Consider the following 16567-nt stretch of genomic DNA (forward strand, 5'->3'; position numbering starts at 1 on the left):
ACACTTGTTCAATCCGTATCAGCTGTTATTATGTAAGGTCATGGTCATATGACATAGCAGATGGGACTGACTAAAATTGAACAAGAATGTTGTAAATAAATGAAATGTGTTGGAACCACTGGTAGCCATTGCTTAAGATGTAAAGTATGGACTTTTTTAATAAACATAACTGTGACAGTAGTCAATCTGTTCTTGTGATACTGTACAGGTATTAAGGGGTGATATGAAGTGGCAAATGAAAGAAAAGTACGCGCTACTTAAATTTGAATGCATTTTTGATGGAATAAGTTGACTTGACGATAGAAAGGACGAAATTGGAATTATAAGGATTAAATGATCATGGTTGGGTATTTATCGACGTGTACATTTTACCTAATCACTCAAAAAATTAACATAAAGTCCTACTGACTTCATTTACTTTGTGAGTGATTAGGTAAAATCTACACACCAATAAATACCCAACCATGATCATTTAATCCTAACCTGAAATCAACATCTTTGACAGATGTCACCTCTAGTTGTATAGCATTAATCTGTTAATTAATTCTGAGCATACTCTGCTCCTTTCCTCTGTATCAATATTGTTCTGTGCTTCTTTCCGAAGAACATATACATAGCTAGCTTTGTCAGCTTGATTATAATGGGAAACTGATCTTTGTGACTGTTATGTAGTTTTACAGAGATCATTATCTTCTGGATACATCTGCTCCAAAACAGGATTTTTCACTAACATAAACTTTCTTGGTTAAATCAGTAGTTTACAAACTACTATGCCGAATTTCTTATCAGTTCCGTAATCCTGTATACAGGTATTTAGTCCATCAATGCTTGTGCAGACAGAGGTATTAAAATAAATATTACTTTTTAATTGCATTTTGAACCCTTATTTTATTCAATTTATCTTAACCTGATATGGACATATGTATATGGTTTTGTAGCATATGATCCGCAGGGCAAATCTGATTAATTAAAAAAATGAAAACTACATTATACTTTTTAACTGTGTGTATTTTAATTAGGCTCAGTATTCTACCCTTTATACATTTAATTTTGAAATACCACTAAAAGGGTCATGCCGTCTATTTCTGGTCCATCCAGCATGTACATCTAACCAGCATATAACACCATTTCAGGCTCTGAGTCACTCACTGGCGGCTCCATTAATGCTTTCCCAGCATCAAAAAGCTGGTATACTTCATAACTTTTGAAATTATTATTAAATCATCAGTGCTATCATCAGCAAGTATCTGCTGAATAAAATCGCAATGAACCATGCCGGGAATCAGAATTTTTTTTAGATTTTCCAGGTAGCCCGTATTTTAAACAAGCATTTGTACAAAATTCTTCATGAAAGGTTCAAACTACACCATAATTTTTATTCCTGGGCATGTTGTTAAAATCAAATTTCGTTTCACAACCATTCATGTTGTGCTTGAAGAACACAGATATGGAACAGTTGTTATTCGAGAAAAAAAAATCTCTCAACAAGAATGGTTAAATAAAATATGTATACTTCTCCAAGCATATTTTCATATGTGGGACTTTCAACAAACTGACACGAGTTCTCACTTTTCACTGTTCTTCAAGTGTGCAAATTCGTTACAATTTTGCATGATGCATGCAATAGCACACCCTGACAGCACCTCAACTTAAATACTGGACATATCTAATGACTTTCCCATGAAGTCTCTCTGTTGCTCTGCCAATACTTCCTGTTTGTCATGCAGAGAATAAGCTACACTGATTTCTGATTGATGGTTACAGTTTAACCTGGAGCAGAACAAGCAAAAGCCACAAATGAAAATTTAATGTAACATATTTCAACATGCAACACAACAATAACGTAGATTTCAAATCGATCAAAGAAGTCAAGATACAATTCAACGTAGAAACTTTGCATGAAAGTGGTAATTAAATGATGAGTAAAGTATCTGCTGAACATATGTCTGGGTTAAGATAATCAGCGTGAAATGGGGTGGGGGGCAGATAACGAACCATATCACTTTGTGTTAACTTATAGATGATGAGTGGGTATTCTCAAATGATTTTTTTCGTTTTTACAAATAAACAAGAGTCCCTGTGATTACAAATGCTGCTTCAGACGGATTATGATTTTACAGAATAACAAGGCAACTAATAATAATTATTCACGACTGCTGAAGACTAAAATAACATGCATGCAGTATCGTTTTGTCTTGATTTGCCATCTCTAGTATCAATATGTGTATCATTTCAGCAAAAGTATTGATGTAATCCCTTGCTTCAGAACCAATAACCAGCTCAGAATCATTGTTTTGTTGTGTGCTATCACTAAATGGAACCTGAAGCAGTCTTAACCTTCATGGAAGTGGGCTTCGTAAATTTTGTTGTTGTAATATATGTGGTTCACTCTGCCAGAGGCAAATCACCAAACACAAAGTGTATCCCTACAATGCCTTCATAACATTAGGGAAGGGACCAAGTGATGTTCTGATAGAAATATCAGATCTAAAAAAACAAAAATAATTCCAGAATGGAATAACGATTTTGACTGAAATCCGAAAGGAAAGATGAAAAATCGTGATGGTACAAGTTACCCCTGAAAATCCTGAGGCTGATGCCAATATCTTAAGAGTAGGCAACTTTGAGACTTCGGAGAAGTTTAATCGTACATAGCTCATTTGAATGGCTATGCTGGTTGATTGGCAGTTGGAACAGCATACTAAAGACTGGTCAGCTTGTGCAGTATGATCCATATCGACCATCCATCTGTACTGTATTGGTACGGAACTTCATGTCAGCCTTGTTTTCTTAACATTTTCATGCATGAAAAGGGTAAATACTGTTTGCACACACTAATACCTCTCAGGCTGGGGACATGCTTGACAGTAAACCCTCATTCCCCATAGGTGGAGTGATATTGATTGTGAGCCACTGTGCCTCATGGGTGTGGTCTTAATTGTTTGTGAGCCTTCACACCTCATTGTTAGGGTACTTGTTCACATGTTGTTGTTGTTGTTGTAGGGTTTAACGCCATTTTTCAGCATACGATAGGCTATACATGGCGCCAGTATTAATGGTGGAGGAAGAACCCAGGAAAACCCCGGAAAGAACCACCGACCCACGAGAAGCTACTGGCAAGCTTTCTCACATACCCACATTAGCCGAATCCGAGACTCGAACCCACGCAGACAGAGGTGAGATGGCAGTGATCCGTAACAGAGAGCGCTTTAGACCACTCGGCCACTCGGGGCCCCGGTCCACATATTGACAACAAAGACAAAATTTTGAGTCATATTTGTCATATGCAATTCCAATGCTTGATTGGATTTGCCTGTATTTCCATCATATTCATGGATACAGTGTTCTGACACAGTTTCTGTGTCTGCTTGTGGGGATCCGGGTGGAAAGCATCTTGATACCTATCAGACTGACTAATCAATGTTTCAACTGTATTCACACATAAAGTATATTCTATTGTTATTCTGTTTCAATGCTGTTTCTGCATCTGTATAGGGCATGAAGAGGGCATCTCAAAATCCCCCATGAGACTAGCCAATGTTTCGGACATGAGGTGTATGTTAAAAGTCTTGCAATGATGTATTGGGGCATGATCATTTCCATGAACCCAAAATTTCCAACCAAAGTGCACACACATTACATGTCTTTGCCAACAAGCATAGACACATCTCGAAGTCAATCCTGCATGACCTTAAATTATTTACACTTCTTGCACCTGACTGTCATCTCCGTAATGAATAAGACAGGCAAACAAGTGCATACAACAAATATATATAAATTGAAATAATGTATGTCCCATTACAGTGCTCGAAAATTTCTCTTATGAAAATGACTGTTACCTATCAAATTACATGTGACAATAATGAGCAGCACGATAGTTACAAAAATATGAATAAATTCATCAGAATTTACAAAAAAATGTTGCACAAACCATATAAAATAACATTTTGACTTACTATAAACTGATGATCAATGAAGGATAATGCAATTTAAGTGAAAGATTAAATGGATTCTATAGAGGATATCTTTACTGCATGACAGCAAAAATGAAAACTTGGTACAATGAGGTTCAATGTTAACAACCTAGTGGGTACTAATGCTAGGTCTCTGTCAAGAATTATTTCCTTTTGTCCATATAATATATAGAAAGCCATCAAATATCTTTTCAGTAGGGCTGAATTAGTAGGTACAAAGAAAGTTATCCTAATGAAATGTGATGGAGAAAGAAATTTACAAATTGAATTATAAAATGTTTTAATGTCTGTATTGCTATGCTGTGAAACATAATGACTTTCATTATTTTTGAGTTAAATGTCATTTCTCACTGGAAAATAGGCTATACATGGCAGTCAGTATAAGTGACGAAGGAATAACCCGGGAAAGCCCTAGTAAAAAACATAGATGTTGTCACGTTTGCCTGCCCGCGATTACGTAAGTCAGGAACAAAGGAATGGGTTAGCACAATGAGTATGTCGACCCTGCACTGTTACGGCGATTTTGTTTGTACAAGAACCCCCCGTTAGGTGTTAACACTTGCATATAGATGTTAGAAGCTTTGTTCTAAGAACAAAGGACCCTCAACGCTATTGTAATCTCCCCGCTTTGACAGATGGCCTGAGGCTCGTCTGTTAAGCTGAACCGACTGGAGGTAGAATTGATATCCAATCAGAACTGAGGAAGGGTGGAGCCATCAATTCGAACCAGAACTTAACAGTCAGTTGAATTGATAACAAATTAGTGATTTGTAAGCCGTCGTACTGGTAAAGCAGAATATACTCACTCCAAGGGAGCCACTCGTGATTTGGCGGGAAAATTCTTAGTACATTCTAAGGACAGAAAGCTTCGTAAAGGTCAGCGAGTTATTTGCTCGATTGTTGCAGAATGTTACGGCACTGTAATTGTAATTAAGTGCAGTATGTATATTTACTTACTAGAATCATTAGTACATAGAACTACCCTTGTATTGTTTAATTTACATGCGTACTTGAGAAATGAGCTATGATTATGTAGATTGCTCACTCGTCAGAATTAATATTGTAATTAGCCATTTAGTTACTTCGTAGCAAACTAGTGTATTCATTAATGTGATATTCTAGATTTTGCAATTGTTGAATTAGATTGTAACTTTGCAACAGTTGCAGTTTGTAAATTTAAATAATATGAATATTTGAATATTTGTGTACACTTGTGGGAGTGTAATGTACAGAAATGCATCGGATTATTGTGATAGTGTTGAGAATAATGAGATTAAGAATATATATATGTATATATTGATATGACGCAATTTAGTGATTTCTGTATGATAAGTAGGATACCGCTCTTATTGCAACATTGTTTCTATAAGAACGTGTGTGTTTTTCGATGTGCACGAATGCGTGACCAAAGATGTAGATAACCTTGATCTGATGATTGATTGATTGTTGATTTAGTGTGAGCGAGATGGCTAACACAAATACTAACGTCCTTGTGTTTTTCGAAGGAAGCTTTTGGGGACAGAGTAGTCAAGTCCCGAGTCTGAGAGAGACAGGATAGAAGCAGGCGAAGAACAAGCTTCGTTGAAGGAGAAATAGAGAACAGAAGTAGGCAGAGAACAAGCCTAGTTGAAGAAGAGAGAAAGAAAAGGAGGAGGAGAAAAGAAGACAAAAGGGGAAGAGGACAGGAAGAATTGGAGAACGCCGGAAGTAGGAAAGCAATTGGCGTAGTAAACACAGATGAGTAGAAACCAAGTACAGGGGAAAGCCATCTCACACTAAAATCATGTGATGAAATAGGTTGTCACATGGTCGAGAGGAAGCAGATTGGTTGAGAACTTAATATCGTTTAATTTGTATTAAATTGTGATTCTTTTGGATTTCACCTTTGTGTTCTTAATAATTTAATTGTCAGTACTGTTGACTGGGGGCTCGGAGCTTTACCCCTCTCTATCACTAATTTCACTTCCTACAGAATGAGCCAGAGTGGGAATTCCACAGTAATTCAAATAAATTTGGGAGCACCCCACCCCAACGCATAACAGTGAGTCACATAGAACTTCATAGATGTCCCCTCTATTTTATAGTTTTCAACTGATCGTGCATTGGATTACTTTACATTTAACCTAGCAGAAAGCAAATTTTAAAGTAAATTATGGTTCTCCAAGAATACTTGCCCGATCACATTAATGTTAGGAATATAGCCCTACTTACTCCTGAATCAAGCCATCCAAAGGCAAAAATTCATCTTTTCTGTCTATATTATATATACAAAGGTCATTAAGTCTTACTGATTAACTCCCTTTCTGAAAAAGTGTGTCCTTTACCAAGTCTGAAGGTACTTCCATCAGGAATTGTGAAGGACGAAAGGGGTGGGGGTTAGCAACATGAGAACCATAGCCCATCTGAGACAATTCAGATCACCCATTTGCTCTGCAGAAAGAGATCAATCAAAAGCTGTTTAGAAAATAATAGTTGCCTACCAAAGAGCTGTTTGGGGGTGGTCGGTGATAAAAGTCAATGGCGAGAGAGTGGAGGCATGGTGGTAGAGAAACTTTGGTTTTCTATCCCCTCATTATGACCGCCTCTGAAACCAATTAGCAGATTGTCTTCGTGTATAGGATTGGGATCGCCATTGGTTATTGGGTTGTGCAAAGAACAATGTCATATCTCTTTGTCTCTGGCCATCATATCACTGAGGGTGAATCAGAGATGATGTACAAGGGAATGGTTGCTGCACAGAGAGATGGAGACAGTTCTTGTTCTTCCTGCATTTGCACTCCCTCCATCTTGTCATGAAATAGTAGAGGCGATCTGAAGACAGGTTCACAGGGTCATGGCATGTTGTGCATTGCTGGCTTTATCTGCAAGCCTGAAAATTGCCAGCAATGCCAAGTCCAACAAGGAAGATGTGGCCAATATATTAAGAATAAGCTTCAAAGTGGTGTGCAGAATATCTTTATACAGCATACAGAAACAGGCAAAGTCAGACTGACTGTAGCAAAGTTCTTGTCTAATATCGAAGATCTGTGAAGACATCGGAATGAGTCTTACACCAGCAAGATTGCAAAGGATGCTCTAAGAAAGGCTTTGGAATTGCCTGGGTCACTGATCTTGGCAGACAGACTCTCAGCAATTTCCATGATTTTTTCCTAACTGCTGGGGATGATGGAAAGAAGGGCCAATATCCTCATCATCATCAACAAATGAGGCCTTGGTCTCTGTATGCCGGTGTAAAAGAGGGGGTGGTGGTAGACATTCTGAGTTCAGCAACACCTTAAAGCTATACTCAGTCTGCTTTGTGGTGGGATCTGAACATGAACCATCACCAAATTTATCCCCATATTCAGCGTGCAGGTCGTCCTGATCAAGATCGATATCTGTACAATACATTCCCCAAGATATAGACAAGGTGCTGCCATCATCTATAAGACTGTCACAGTACCATCCAATACGGTAAACATTAACTAAATGGCTAGCAGTATTCACTGGATAAGAGTTGTCGAATCAGAAGTTGGCAACATCCATGGGTAAACAGATTTCAGATGAAAGCTGGAACACAAGATCTGATGACAACACCATTGTAAACGTACAAAGTCAACATGCTGCAATGTTGGATTGTCTTCCGCCCAAGTTTATGCTTCAAAATGCCACAAACTGATCACCATTATCCACTCAAGTCTTATTTTTATCTAATGCATGATTTTTCTTCTCAGATTTGCTTCAAAAACAAGTAGGCCTACCTCTCTTCATTACCTCTCGAAAATTTGTGCTCCTCGTAGACATTTTATTAGTAAATCAGTCACCACAAAATTTGTTGACTGTATCACATTACTACTTTTGGAGCACTCCTGAGAATGAACGGAATTATGAGCGACTTCACTGACTGAATTAAGAGGTTGTACCTCTAAATTCTAAATTGAGCATTTGAATGCCATTTAAACCTAACATATTATTTCAAAAAACAGTTTATGTCAGTCACCTTTTTTTTAACAAATCATTTTCATCCTTCCAAAATTTAGTTACACTGGAAGTATGGTGAAATTTAAAATAAATGGCAGCATTAGGGCTTTAATAAATCCAAAAATAACATAATCCCTCAATGGATAAAAATGTTGTTGTTTCAAAGGGAAAGTTTAAACGGTGCCACCTGAAGGCAGCAAGGGGAGGTAATGGGCATGAGTTATTGCCCTCCGTCTAAATAATACTGACAGAAAAAACATCTGGATTCTGGAGGTACAAGGGCTAATATTCCTAATATTAATGTGATTGGGGAACATATCAAAAGGAGAAAACAATCATCCTCTATCTCTCACACACAGGAATCAAAAGGTGATTTCTCTAATTCTGACCAAATTTTTTAAAGAAATTTTTATTTTAATTGTGTACATAATGTATCCTAGTCAGAAACTTCCCTTTAAGAAAAAGTTGTAGCCTCTTAAAAACTAATAACCAGTATAAACACACATAATTATCTCTTGTCTCATTTAATTTGTTAAAGTTTTTAAAACAATTGTCCCACATATCATAGCCAGAATGTTTGGTTATGATGCTGTAGAATGATGGTTGACCCAATATACATCATTAATGACCAGACTGCTATTCCAGGTGTGACAGGAGACTACTAGATTTAACACATTAACCCCTGGAGCTTTTTGTTATTTTGGCCTGAAAATCGAATAGGAAACACATTTTGAAAGCTATTTCTGAATAGACTCAAAAACACCAAATCCCCGGTCATCTTTCAATAACATACTGCCTAGTTGTGTTAGAAACATCGTTTTTCATTGGCTAGTTGACTCGCGCATGAGCAGAAGGGTAAAAGTTGGATTTTTTAAATATTTTTTTTTTGCTAAATGGTGCCATTATTTTTGTATGGAGACCACTCTTTATTCCAACTGCCCATCTTATCCTACTTTTTGCAAAGGCTCATCTGTCTATTTGCAGTTCATACCGGTTTGCCTTAGATCTGAGATCAAAAAGTCTAAAATCCAGACACTAAATGGGATTCCGACCACGGGCAAATTTTGGGTAGAAAAAAGTCAGGTAAACAAAATGAGGTTTTTTTATCTATATTTTGTAGTTCAACTAGATATTCCAGATTATTTGGTATCATTGTAGAGCTACATCTGTCTACCTTTCTATAATACCACACACTTTAGTGTATCATGCTACTACCTCCTGCCCCATTAAGTCATCGCTAGGGGTTAATGTGTTCAGCAAAGATATTACAATAACATTATGGTCAATCAACCTCATATTTTCAGGAGGTTTTATTACAAAGATTTAGAAAGTGCAACTGAAAAAGTTGCTTCCTTGCTCTGGATAATTCATGATTATTAGAATTTTTCCCTTACTTGGGGCTGAAATATCTTAGAAGTTTCAGCAATATCACACTGCCTTCGTCAGTGACTAGTGTTGACCACAATGGAAGAAAGACCAAATTATATCTTAAACATTGTACCAACATCTCTAACCCACTGCTGAAAACATCCCAAAGCTATATGGGCTACCTAAAGTACACAAGAAAGATGCCCCACTTTGACCCATAGTATCTAGTTCTGACAGTGTACACTATGTCTTGGCTAAATGTCTAACTTCTGTCACTGGACCACTAGCGGGCAAAATGGAACACGATATCATCAACAGCGTACACTTTATCCAAATGATCAGGAACCTAGAGGTACCACCATGTAGAAAACTGGTCTCTTATGATACATCAGCACTTCTCACCAGTATTTCAGTGGATAAAGCTGCGAGTGCAATCAAGAAAAATTAGAGAAAGATGATACTCTGAAATATAGATATGACATCGCTACTGAACATATCTGCACCTTACAAAGACTATGTTTCATCTATAATTGTCAGTTTTACCAACAGAAACAGGATGCAGCAGTAGGGTCCCCAGTCACACCAATAGTTGCCATTCATACATGGAGGTTTTTTGTATTATAGAAAAAGGCATGGAATCAGCGAGGAACACCATCAATATGGTTCAGATATGTGGACAATACTTTGAAATACAGGAGTACCATTCGCAAAAGTTCTCAACAATCTCAATTCCATTGACCCACATATTCAGCTCACTTCACAAGAAGAAGAAAGTGGCAAACTCACTTCAGATTAAGAAGAAAGTGGAACTACAATTCTTGGACAAGTGCACACACACAAATGACGATAGATCCACCAAACTCACTGTGTATATATAGAAAACCAACCACCTTAACATTTTTCAGTCATCATCTAGAACACAAGTGGTCAGTAGTTGGTAGTGAGCTCTGTATTGCACTGAGCTAACTCACTGGTTACTGATGAGAAAGATCGAATTGAAGAAGCAGAGCATGTGAAAGATGCACTAAGAGTAAATGGCTATTCAGAAAGAATTTTCAAACTACCAATGAAGAAAACACCACCTAATAAAACCATTAGTGGCCTAAATAAACCATCATTGGTGGAATGCCATACATCTGTGGTACATCAGAAGGCCTAGCTAGAGTATTCAGACAACATGAGATTAATATACATGACAAACCATACAATTCTTTAAGAGAACGACTCGCACACATGTGAAGCACGAAACACAATTTGAAAAAAATGTGTGGTTTATCATAACAAATGTAGTGAATGTGAAAATGACTATATCTGTGGAACAGGCAGTGTTGGAAACATGAATTAAGGAACAAATCACCAGAGAGTTCTTTGATACATGAACATTGGAGCCAAATCTGACACTCCATCATTCTCAAGCAGACCAAGGTCATCTGAGGACAAAAAATGAAAAAAGAAAATGAAGGAGGCACCTGAAATAAAATAGTGGAGGGCAACACCAAAAAGGGACAAGGGGCTTGAATTACCACCCATCCACACCAGTCACCTAGTATCGCATGACCACGTGTCATACGATCAACAGTAGTGCTGATGTGTGATAATGCCTATGATGTCAAACTCTGCTCTGAATAAGGGAAAGTTCTAATGATTTGTAAAGTGGTCAGAAATTTTCTATTATGCTACCTGTTTAATATGCTTCCATGACTTTACAATTGTACAGATTATGTTCACATGCCATCATATATGTTGCAATATTTTATTCTTTCAAGTTATCATTTTAGATTGTTACTCAAAACAATTTCACAAATGAACACCAGCTGTCAGTACACAATCAACCAAATGATCAATTAATCAATCAATATATAGATTAGTTAAAGAGTAGCTAAATAACTCACTTTGAAGGACCGATACTTCTTGCAAGCGCGCAGTAAAGGTGTAAAACCAGCATCATCAACATCTCTCGATAATGATACTAGAATCTCTTTGGCATTTTTTTCCACAACAGCTTTCTCTCGATTGATAGCCGTTTCTTTAACAGACTTTTCTTTCTGTACTACATCACCCTCTAGTCCAATGCCATTTTGCTGGACCTTGTTGGAATTTTTCACTCTTTCATCTACAGCCAACTCTGTAAAATCTCCACCTTTCCTGTCTCTATCAACCTCCATTTTTTCCTCTGATGACTGGACAACTCCATTTCCTCCATTGACCATCTGTTGCAGAACAGGAGGCTCCATTGGCGACTGAAACACAGATGATCTATCATCAGACAAGTTTTACATAATATTCTAGGCTTCAACAGTTACTTCTCTAAAAATCAAGATAGATTAACTTTTGAGTCATCCTCACTAACAGATGTTTCATGGATGTTGATTCTGAGTTGAAAAGGCTGATCATAGCCTTCATGTCAAGCCTACTACCAAGTTTTTGATATATTATTGTTGTATACATCAAGAAGTATCCACTTACCAAGTAACACGATCCTGTGGCCAACTGTACCCTATAAAATGCTTACGTACAAATATTTAACACTCAAGCAATCAACATTATCTCTTCAACTATGGTTGAATGGAGACACACAAACACTGATGATACAGTGATTCCAAGTATGCCATATTTCTTGGGACAAAACAAAAGCATACTTATCATGGTGTCTTAACTAATGATATTTTCCAAATCAATTGTATTCTAAAGATCCGATTTATAATATGAACAAGGTCGATGCTAGAAAAATTTTACTAGTTGACTTATTTTGCCTCTGAACAATAGTGACATGTTATCCAGTTTACCAGAAAAAAAAACTACAATATGAAACTTTCTATTATCACCCTTTTAACCATTATTATCATAAAATCCATTATTTGTAAGAAATGTTTCTTTTCCAACCAACATGTGAGCAACAGTATCCCAGCTGGAAGGGCACAGAACTATCAAAGCTAGCCTGATGCATAGTTGTGTCCTGGGCAAGACACTTAGATCCCCCTTCCTTGGCAAGATAAAGCCATCAATGTGTTCAAGCGCTGTGAAAGTCAACCAAGACATTTTCTCTATTTGCTAAATTATGTGCTTCTAACTGTTCTTTCATTAGGCGCTAACGCAATGCATTAAAATAACTAGTCCTGTCAATGTAAAGTTCAGAAGTTTAATGCCACAATATGACAGACACCTTGTTATATGGGAGGTAATTCTGATGAACACTTAATCCTATTAGAACATCGGTACAAGAAATGAAATCCTCTCCTAATTTCAGAAGTAATTATAAAAAATTTTATTTAATTTCATCTAAAATTCCATCATGCCAAATAAAATCAGGTGAAACCAGTGTTCAGACCTGCCTACTTGGAAAAAAACTTTACGTAACATCTTTTTCTTTTTCAGGGTTGAAGTTCAACTGCCTTTTCATCAATAATTATGTGGCACTTTTCATTTGATGGATGGTGGTTGCATATAAAGCAAAAATATGTTCATGCCCCACCAGAGTGTTTGAAAACTGGCAAAAACTTAACAGACAAATGAACAGGCAAGGCAACACCATATGCCCCTACCACATTTGTTGGAACATAAAAATGCCTTCCATCTCTCATAACCCCCATTTTTGTAATAGCGCTTACTTGTTCCACGAGAATCTGTACAAGATGGCTAAGGTCCATGCTCATGCACTGGTCAGCCAGCAAGTGGAGAACATTCCTTCCACTGTCATTTTTCCAGGCAGATACTGTGCCCCCTTTCCCAACCAAGTACTCCACCAGTTTGATGTTTACCTGCAAAAAAGCAATTTTTAAACCTTGGTATGCTATCTATTGCGATACTTTTGGAGTACATTCACTACCTTGCATATTCAGCCCTCCCAACCTAAAGATAAAGCTAAAACAGGCACTTGCAACATCTCCGTGTTTCGTCAACATCAGTACCAGAAAGTCATCTGACTGCCAAGATTTAAGTCAGATGAGAGTGGTCTCCCCTTTGAGAGATTTTATTAGTTGCTCCTCAACTGAATGTGCACGTTTTTCCAGGAATGTAAATTTGGGAGTGCTTGAGAGGGTATATAACCTGTCATTAAGACACTGCTGAATTTTCCTGTTGCACTGCTATTGGTCCTACAAAGTCAAACCGAACCCACTTGAGATGAAAGGTCTCAGAAGAAAAGCTGGAAGCTATATGGATAATGTTAGGAAGCAATTGCACTCAAATTTTATGCTAGTGGTGACTGCTCAAATTTCATGAGCTTCATCTGGATTTAGGAATTCCATATAAGCTGAGCAGATAACTATTTGTATCTACAACAGTAAACTCTGGCTGAAATATTGTTCCTTACTTCTTGGAGTGGCAAAAACAGATGAGATCTGCATTTTCTGACAAGCTCTGTTTGCTTCAGATACCACTTCAGAGTCCATAGAGTCCATATAGGAACCATTAGATGTCTGGAGGTTGGGGGTTAAAATGTTAAAGGGAGATACAGGTTTCATAACAAAGGACATTTCCAATGAGCAGTGTGTGTGTGTGTATGTGTGTGATTTGGATTTTTAAAATAGCTTTAACAATTTTTCAGTCATATCTCTATGATGTCTGCAGTGTGACAGTTTTATAGTGATGTCTAGCACTGGGGCATCATGCTGCAGACATGTAGCATGATGTCCCACTCAGTCACATTATCCTGACACCAGGCCAACCAGTCCTAACACGAACCTCTAAATGCTGAGCATTAAGCAAGGCAGCTGTTAGTACCATTTGGTATGACTCGTCCAGGGATCAAACGAACAACTTCCGCATCTGAGGCGGACACTCTAACCACTAGGCCACTGGAGCAGTCCAATCAGTAATCATTTTCGACGAAGAAAGCAGCATAAGTGAAACCTTATCATCATGATGGAACTACAGATGGGGGCCCCAGGTGACATTCAGAATTGCTGCCTGCCTAGCAAACTGACACCATCTACTTTCCGTGTTGGCAAGAAGGTGGGTTTTATCTTTCTTTTTTTTTGTTAAGGATTTTGCACTATGTTTCAATAGCTATTCAAAGTCTCGAAGGTTACGAAAGTTAATACAGTGGTCCCCCTCATAAATGGCCCCTGACCACCAGCTACCCACTTTTTTTTAATAACTAGAATTCCTTGCCACCAAGTTTTCAAAAGTACCTATCAAGAAAGGCCATCCCTCTAGCACATCCAGCAGCCAGCATATTAGTGCAAAACTTTAAAATCTACCCCTCACAAGCAGCCACATTTTATCTTATATGTGTCCAGAACCAATATTTCATTCCTATGGTAAGTTTAGTATCTCAATACCAATGTCAGTTTCCCATTGTCAGATTTTCATTACTGAAAGAAGAGCCGACTCAAGTACATGCACCACTAAAGTTAATATTATGTCATTATCTATCAGTGCTAACATTTGCAGGAAATAGGGTCAACAATGTTGTGATTGAGTTTTAGGTTTCATATAGCAGTGGAGTTCTCTTCTTCAGAGATTACGACCATAAGTCACGATCATAACATGGTCAGCATAGGCTTTTTGTGGATTAACACACCAAGAGCAATTAACCTTGAACAGTACAGAGTACACGACAAAGATCAAAAAGTCACATGACAGGATATGTATCACTTCCTTTATGAATAAGGCATTTCATCTACTCTATAAACATTTCATCTACATAAATAAATTGCAGTGCTGTAAAATTGGCAACATAAAAATAAATCGTTCCGAAACTTGAACATGTCATCACCTAAACAAAGAATTAATTCTTTAGAAGAAAAAGTTAAGTTATTCGACATAATGACTATGGGAAGAGCTCAATCTTACTGAAAAATGTTATGCTTGGGAAGACTCAAGCAAACAACATTGTAACAAATAAGGATAATATTCTGCAGCTGTGGGAAAATACTCCATTTTCCCACAGATGGGGTGTCAGTATAAGAGGCAGTCTCTTTCATTTTTTAATCATTTTAGGGGGGCACTAGGTGGCCAAGTGGTCTAATCTTTAAAGATCACAAACATCTCAACTCTTTCCACTTAAGCTTGAGTCTGTTCAGCCAACAAGGGTAAGTGAAAAAGCTTGCCATGTAAAGGCTATACTGTGCTGAAGACAATGGCATTAAGCACACAAAACTACAACCTTTAATTATTTTATTCATTTTTTTTTCTTCTTTTTCTTGGATGGGGGCACATCACCAAATGAGATTTTATTGCTTAGAATATGTACCATGTATGTGGAGTGTAACATTTTAACATGTGGGGAGCGAGTGCTCGTGTTGGAAAGCTATTATCTATAAGATGCAGTTTTTAAAAATATTCTTCTCTAAAAACATTTAATTTAAATAATTCATACTTTATTTTCTTGCAAGTGATGAAAAGGCAAGACATAAGTATCACAATAATGGATTGTGGGAACCAATGATGACAGATCAAGTTTTAAACAGTGATTTCAGTGTTTACACACTTTGTTGGCAAGAAGGAAAGATATATAATTGTTCTGCAAACTTTCGGTTCCCTATATCTGCATTTAATACTCATTGTATTGTACTGTCAGAAATGATTTGGGAGAATTAGTTTCTTTTGTGTGTTCTATTACACATAGCAGATGTGTGCACAAATCTGTTAAATTGTGTAAATTCTGCAACTTCTTGTACACTCTTCACAATTTTATCAAAGATTTAGAAGCAGGATATTTTTTTCCTTTATCAGTTCCACAAACTAACTGATAAAAATAATACAGATACCAATTCTGTGAATTTTAGCGTGTGTGTGTGTCTATGTGTGTGGGCATGCATGTCCCCCAAAATAAATTAAGGACAAATATTTTAAAAGGACAAGTGGATAAACACCACACTTCTATTTCAAGGAACAAGTGGATAAACACCACACTTTTGAACAATAAAATTCTGAAGTCTCTAGAAACGTTTCATTATCAATCATAGCAGCCAAAAATGTTACACAATTTTTCAAAAAGACAAGTTTTTGATTTATCAATGAATGTCTTATACTTGTTATGGAACTGAAAGTTTCACTTTGGCCGATTTGTTTACCATGCATTACTAGCATTAATTTTAGGTCATTTTTATAAAATAAATAAAATCTCACTTTAAGCAACTTTATACCAGAAAAATCCTAAAAACATGTAATGTCATTTTTAATTTACAGAATAGTGTATGGACAGACAGCATCAATGATAAATACATGAAAAAGATGAAAAATTTTATATTTCTTAACAGTTTCCATGGCAACTAGTATGAGAACACGAAACTTGCGAGAAATTAAACCAAAACACTTCA

The 16567-nt window shown here is 37.0% G+C and overlaps 1 protein-coding gene across 3 annotated transcripts in view; it reads right to left on the reverse strand.

Moving 5' to 3' along the window:
• Positions 1–16567, reverse strand: part of LOC149804499 (poly [ADP-ribose] polymerase tankyrase-like) — a 201083-nt gene that overhangs the window by 99871 nt on the left and 84645 nt on the right. For all 3 annotated transcript variants that reach the window (XR_016416027.1, XM_089940712.1, XM_089940711.1), the window contains exons 24-25: positions 12911–13060; positions 11195–11542 (exon numbers count right to left, since the gene is read on the reverse strand). Coding sequence is in view for 2 of the 3 variants with exons in the window: in XM_089940712.1 (XP_089796838.1) it covers positions 11195–11542; positions 12911–13060 (498 nt within the window). In the remaining variant the exon portion in view is untranslated. The remainder of the gene's footprint in view (positions 1–11194; positions 11543–12910; positions 13061–16567) is intronic.

This window comes from Sinohyriopsis cumingii, chromosome 2, assembly GCF_028554795.1.
Source record: "Sinohyriopsis cumingii isolate HCF-2022 chromosome 2, ASM2855479v2, whole genome shotgun sequence".
NCBI lineage: Eukaryota > Metazoa > Mollusca > Bivalvia > Unionida > Unionidae > Sinohyriopsis > Sinohyriopsis cumingii.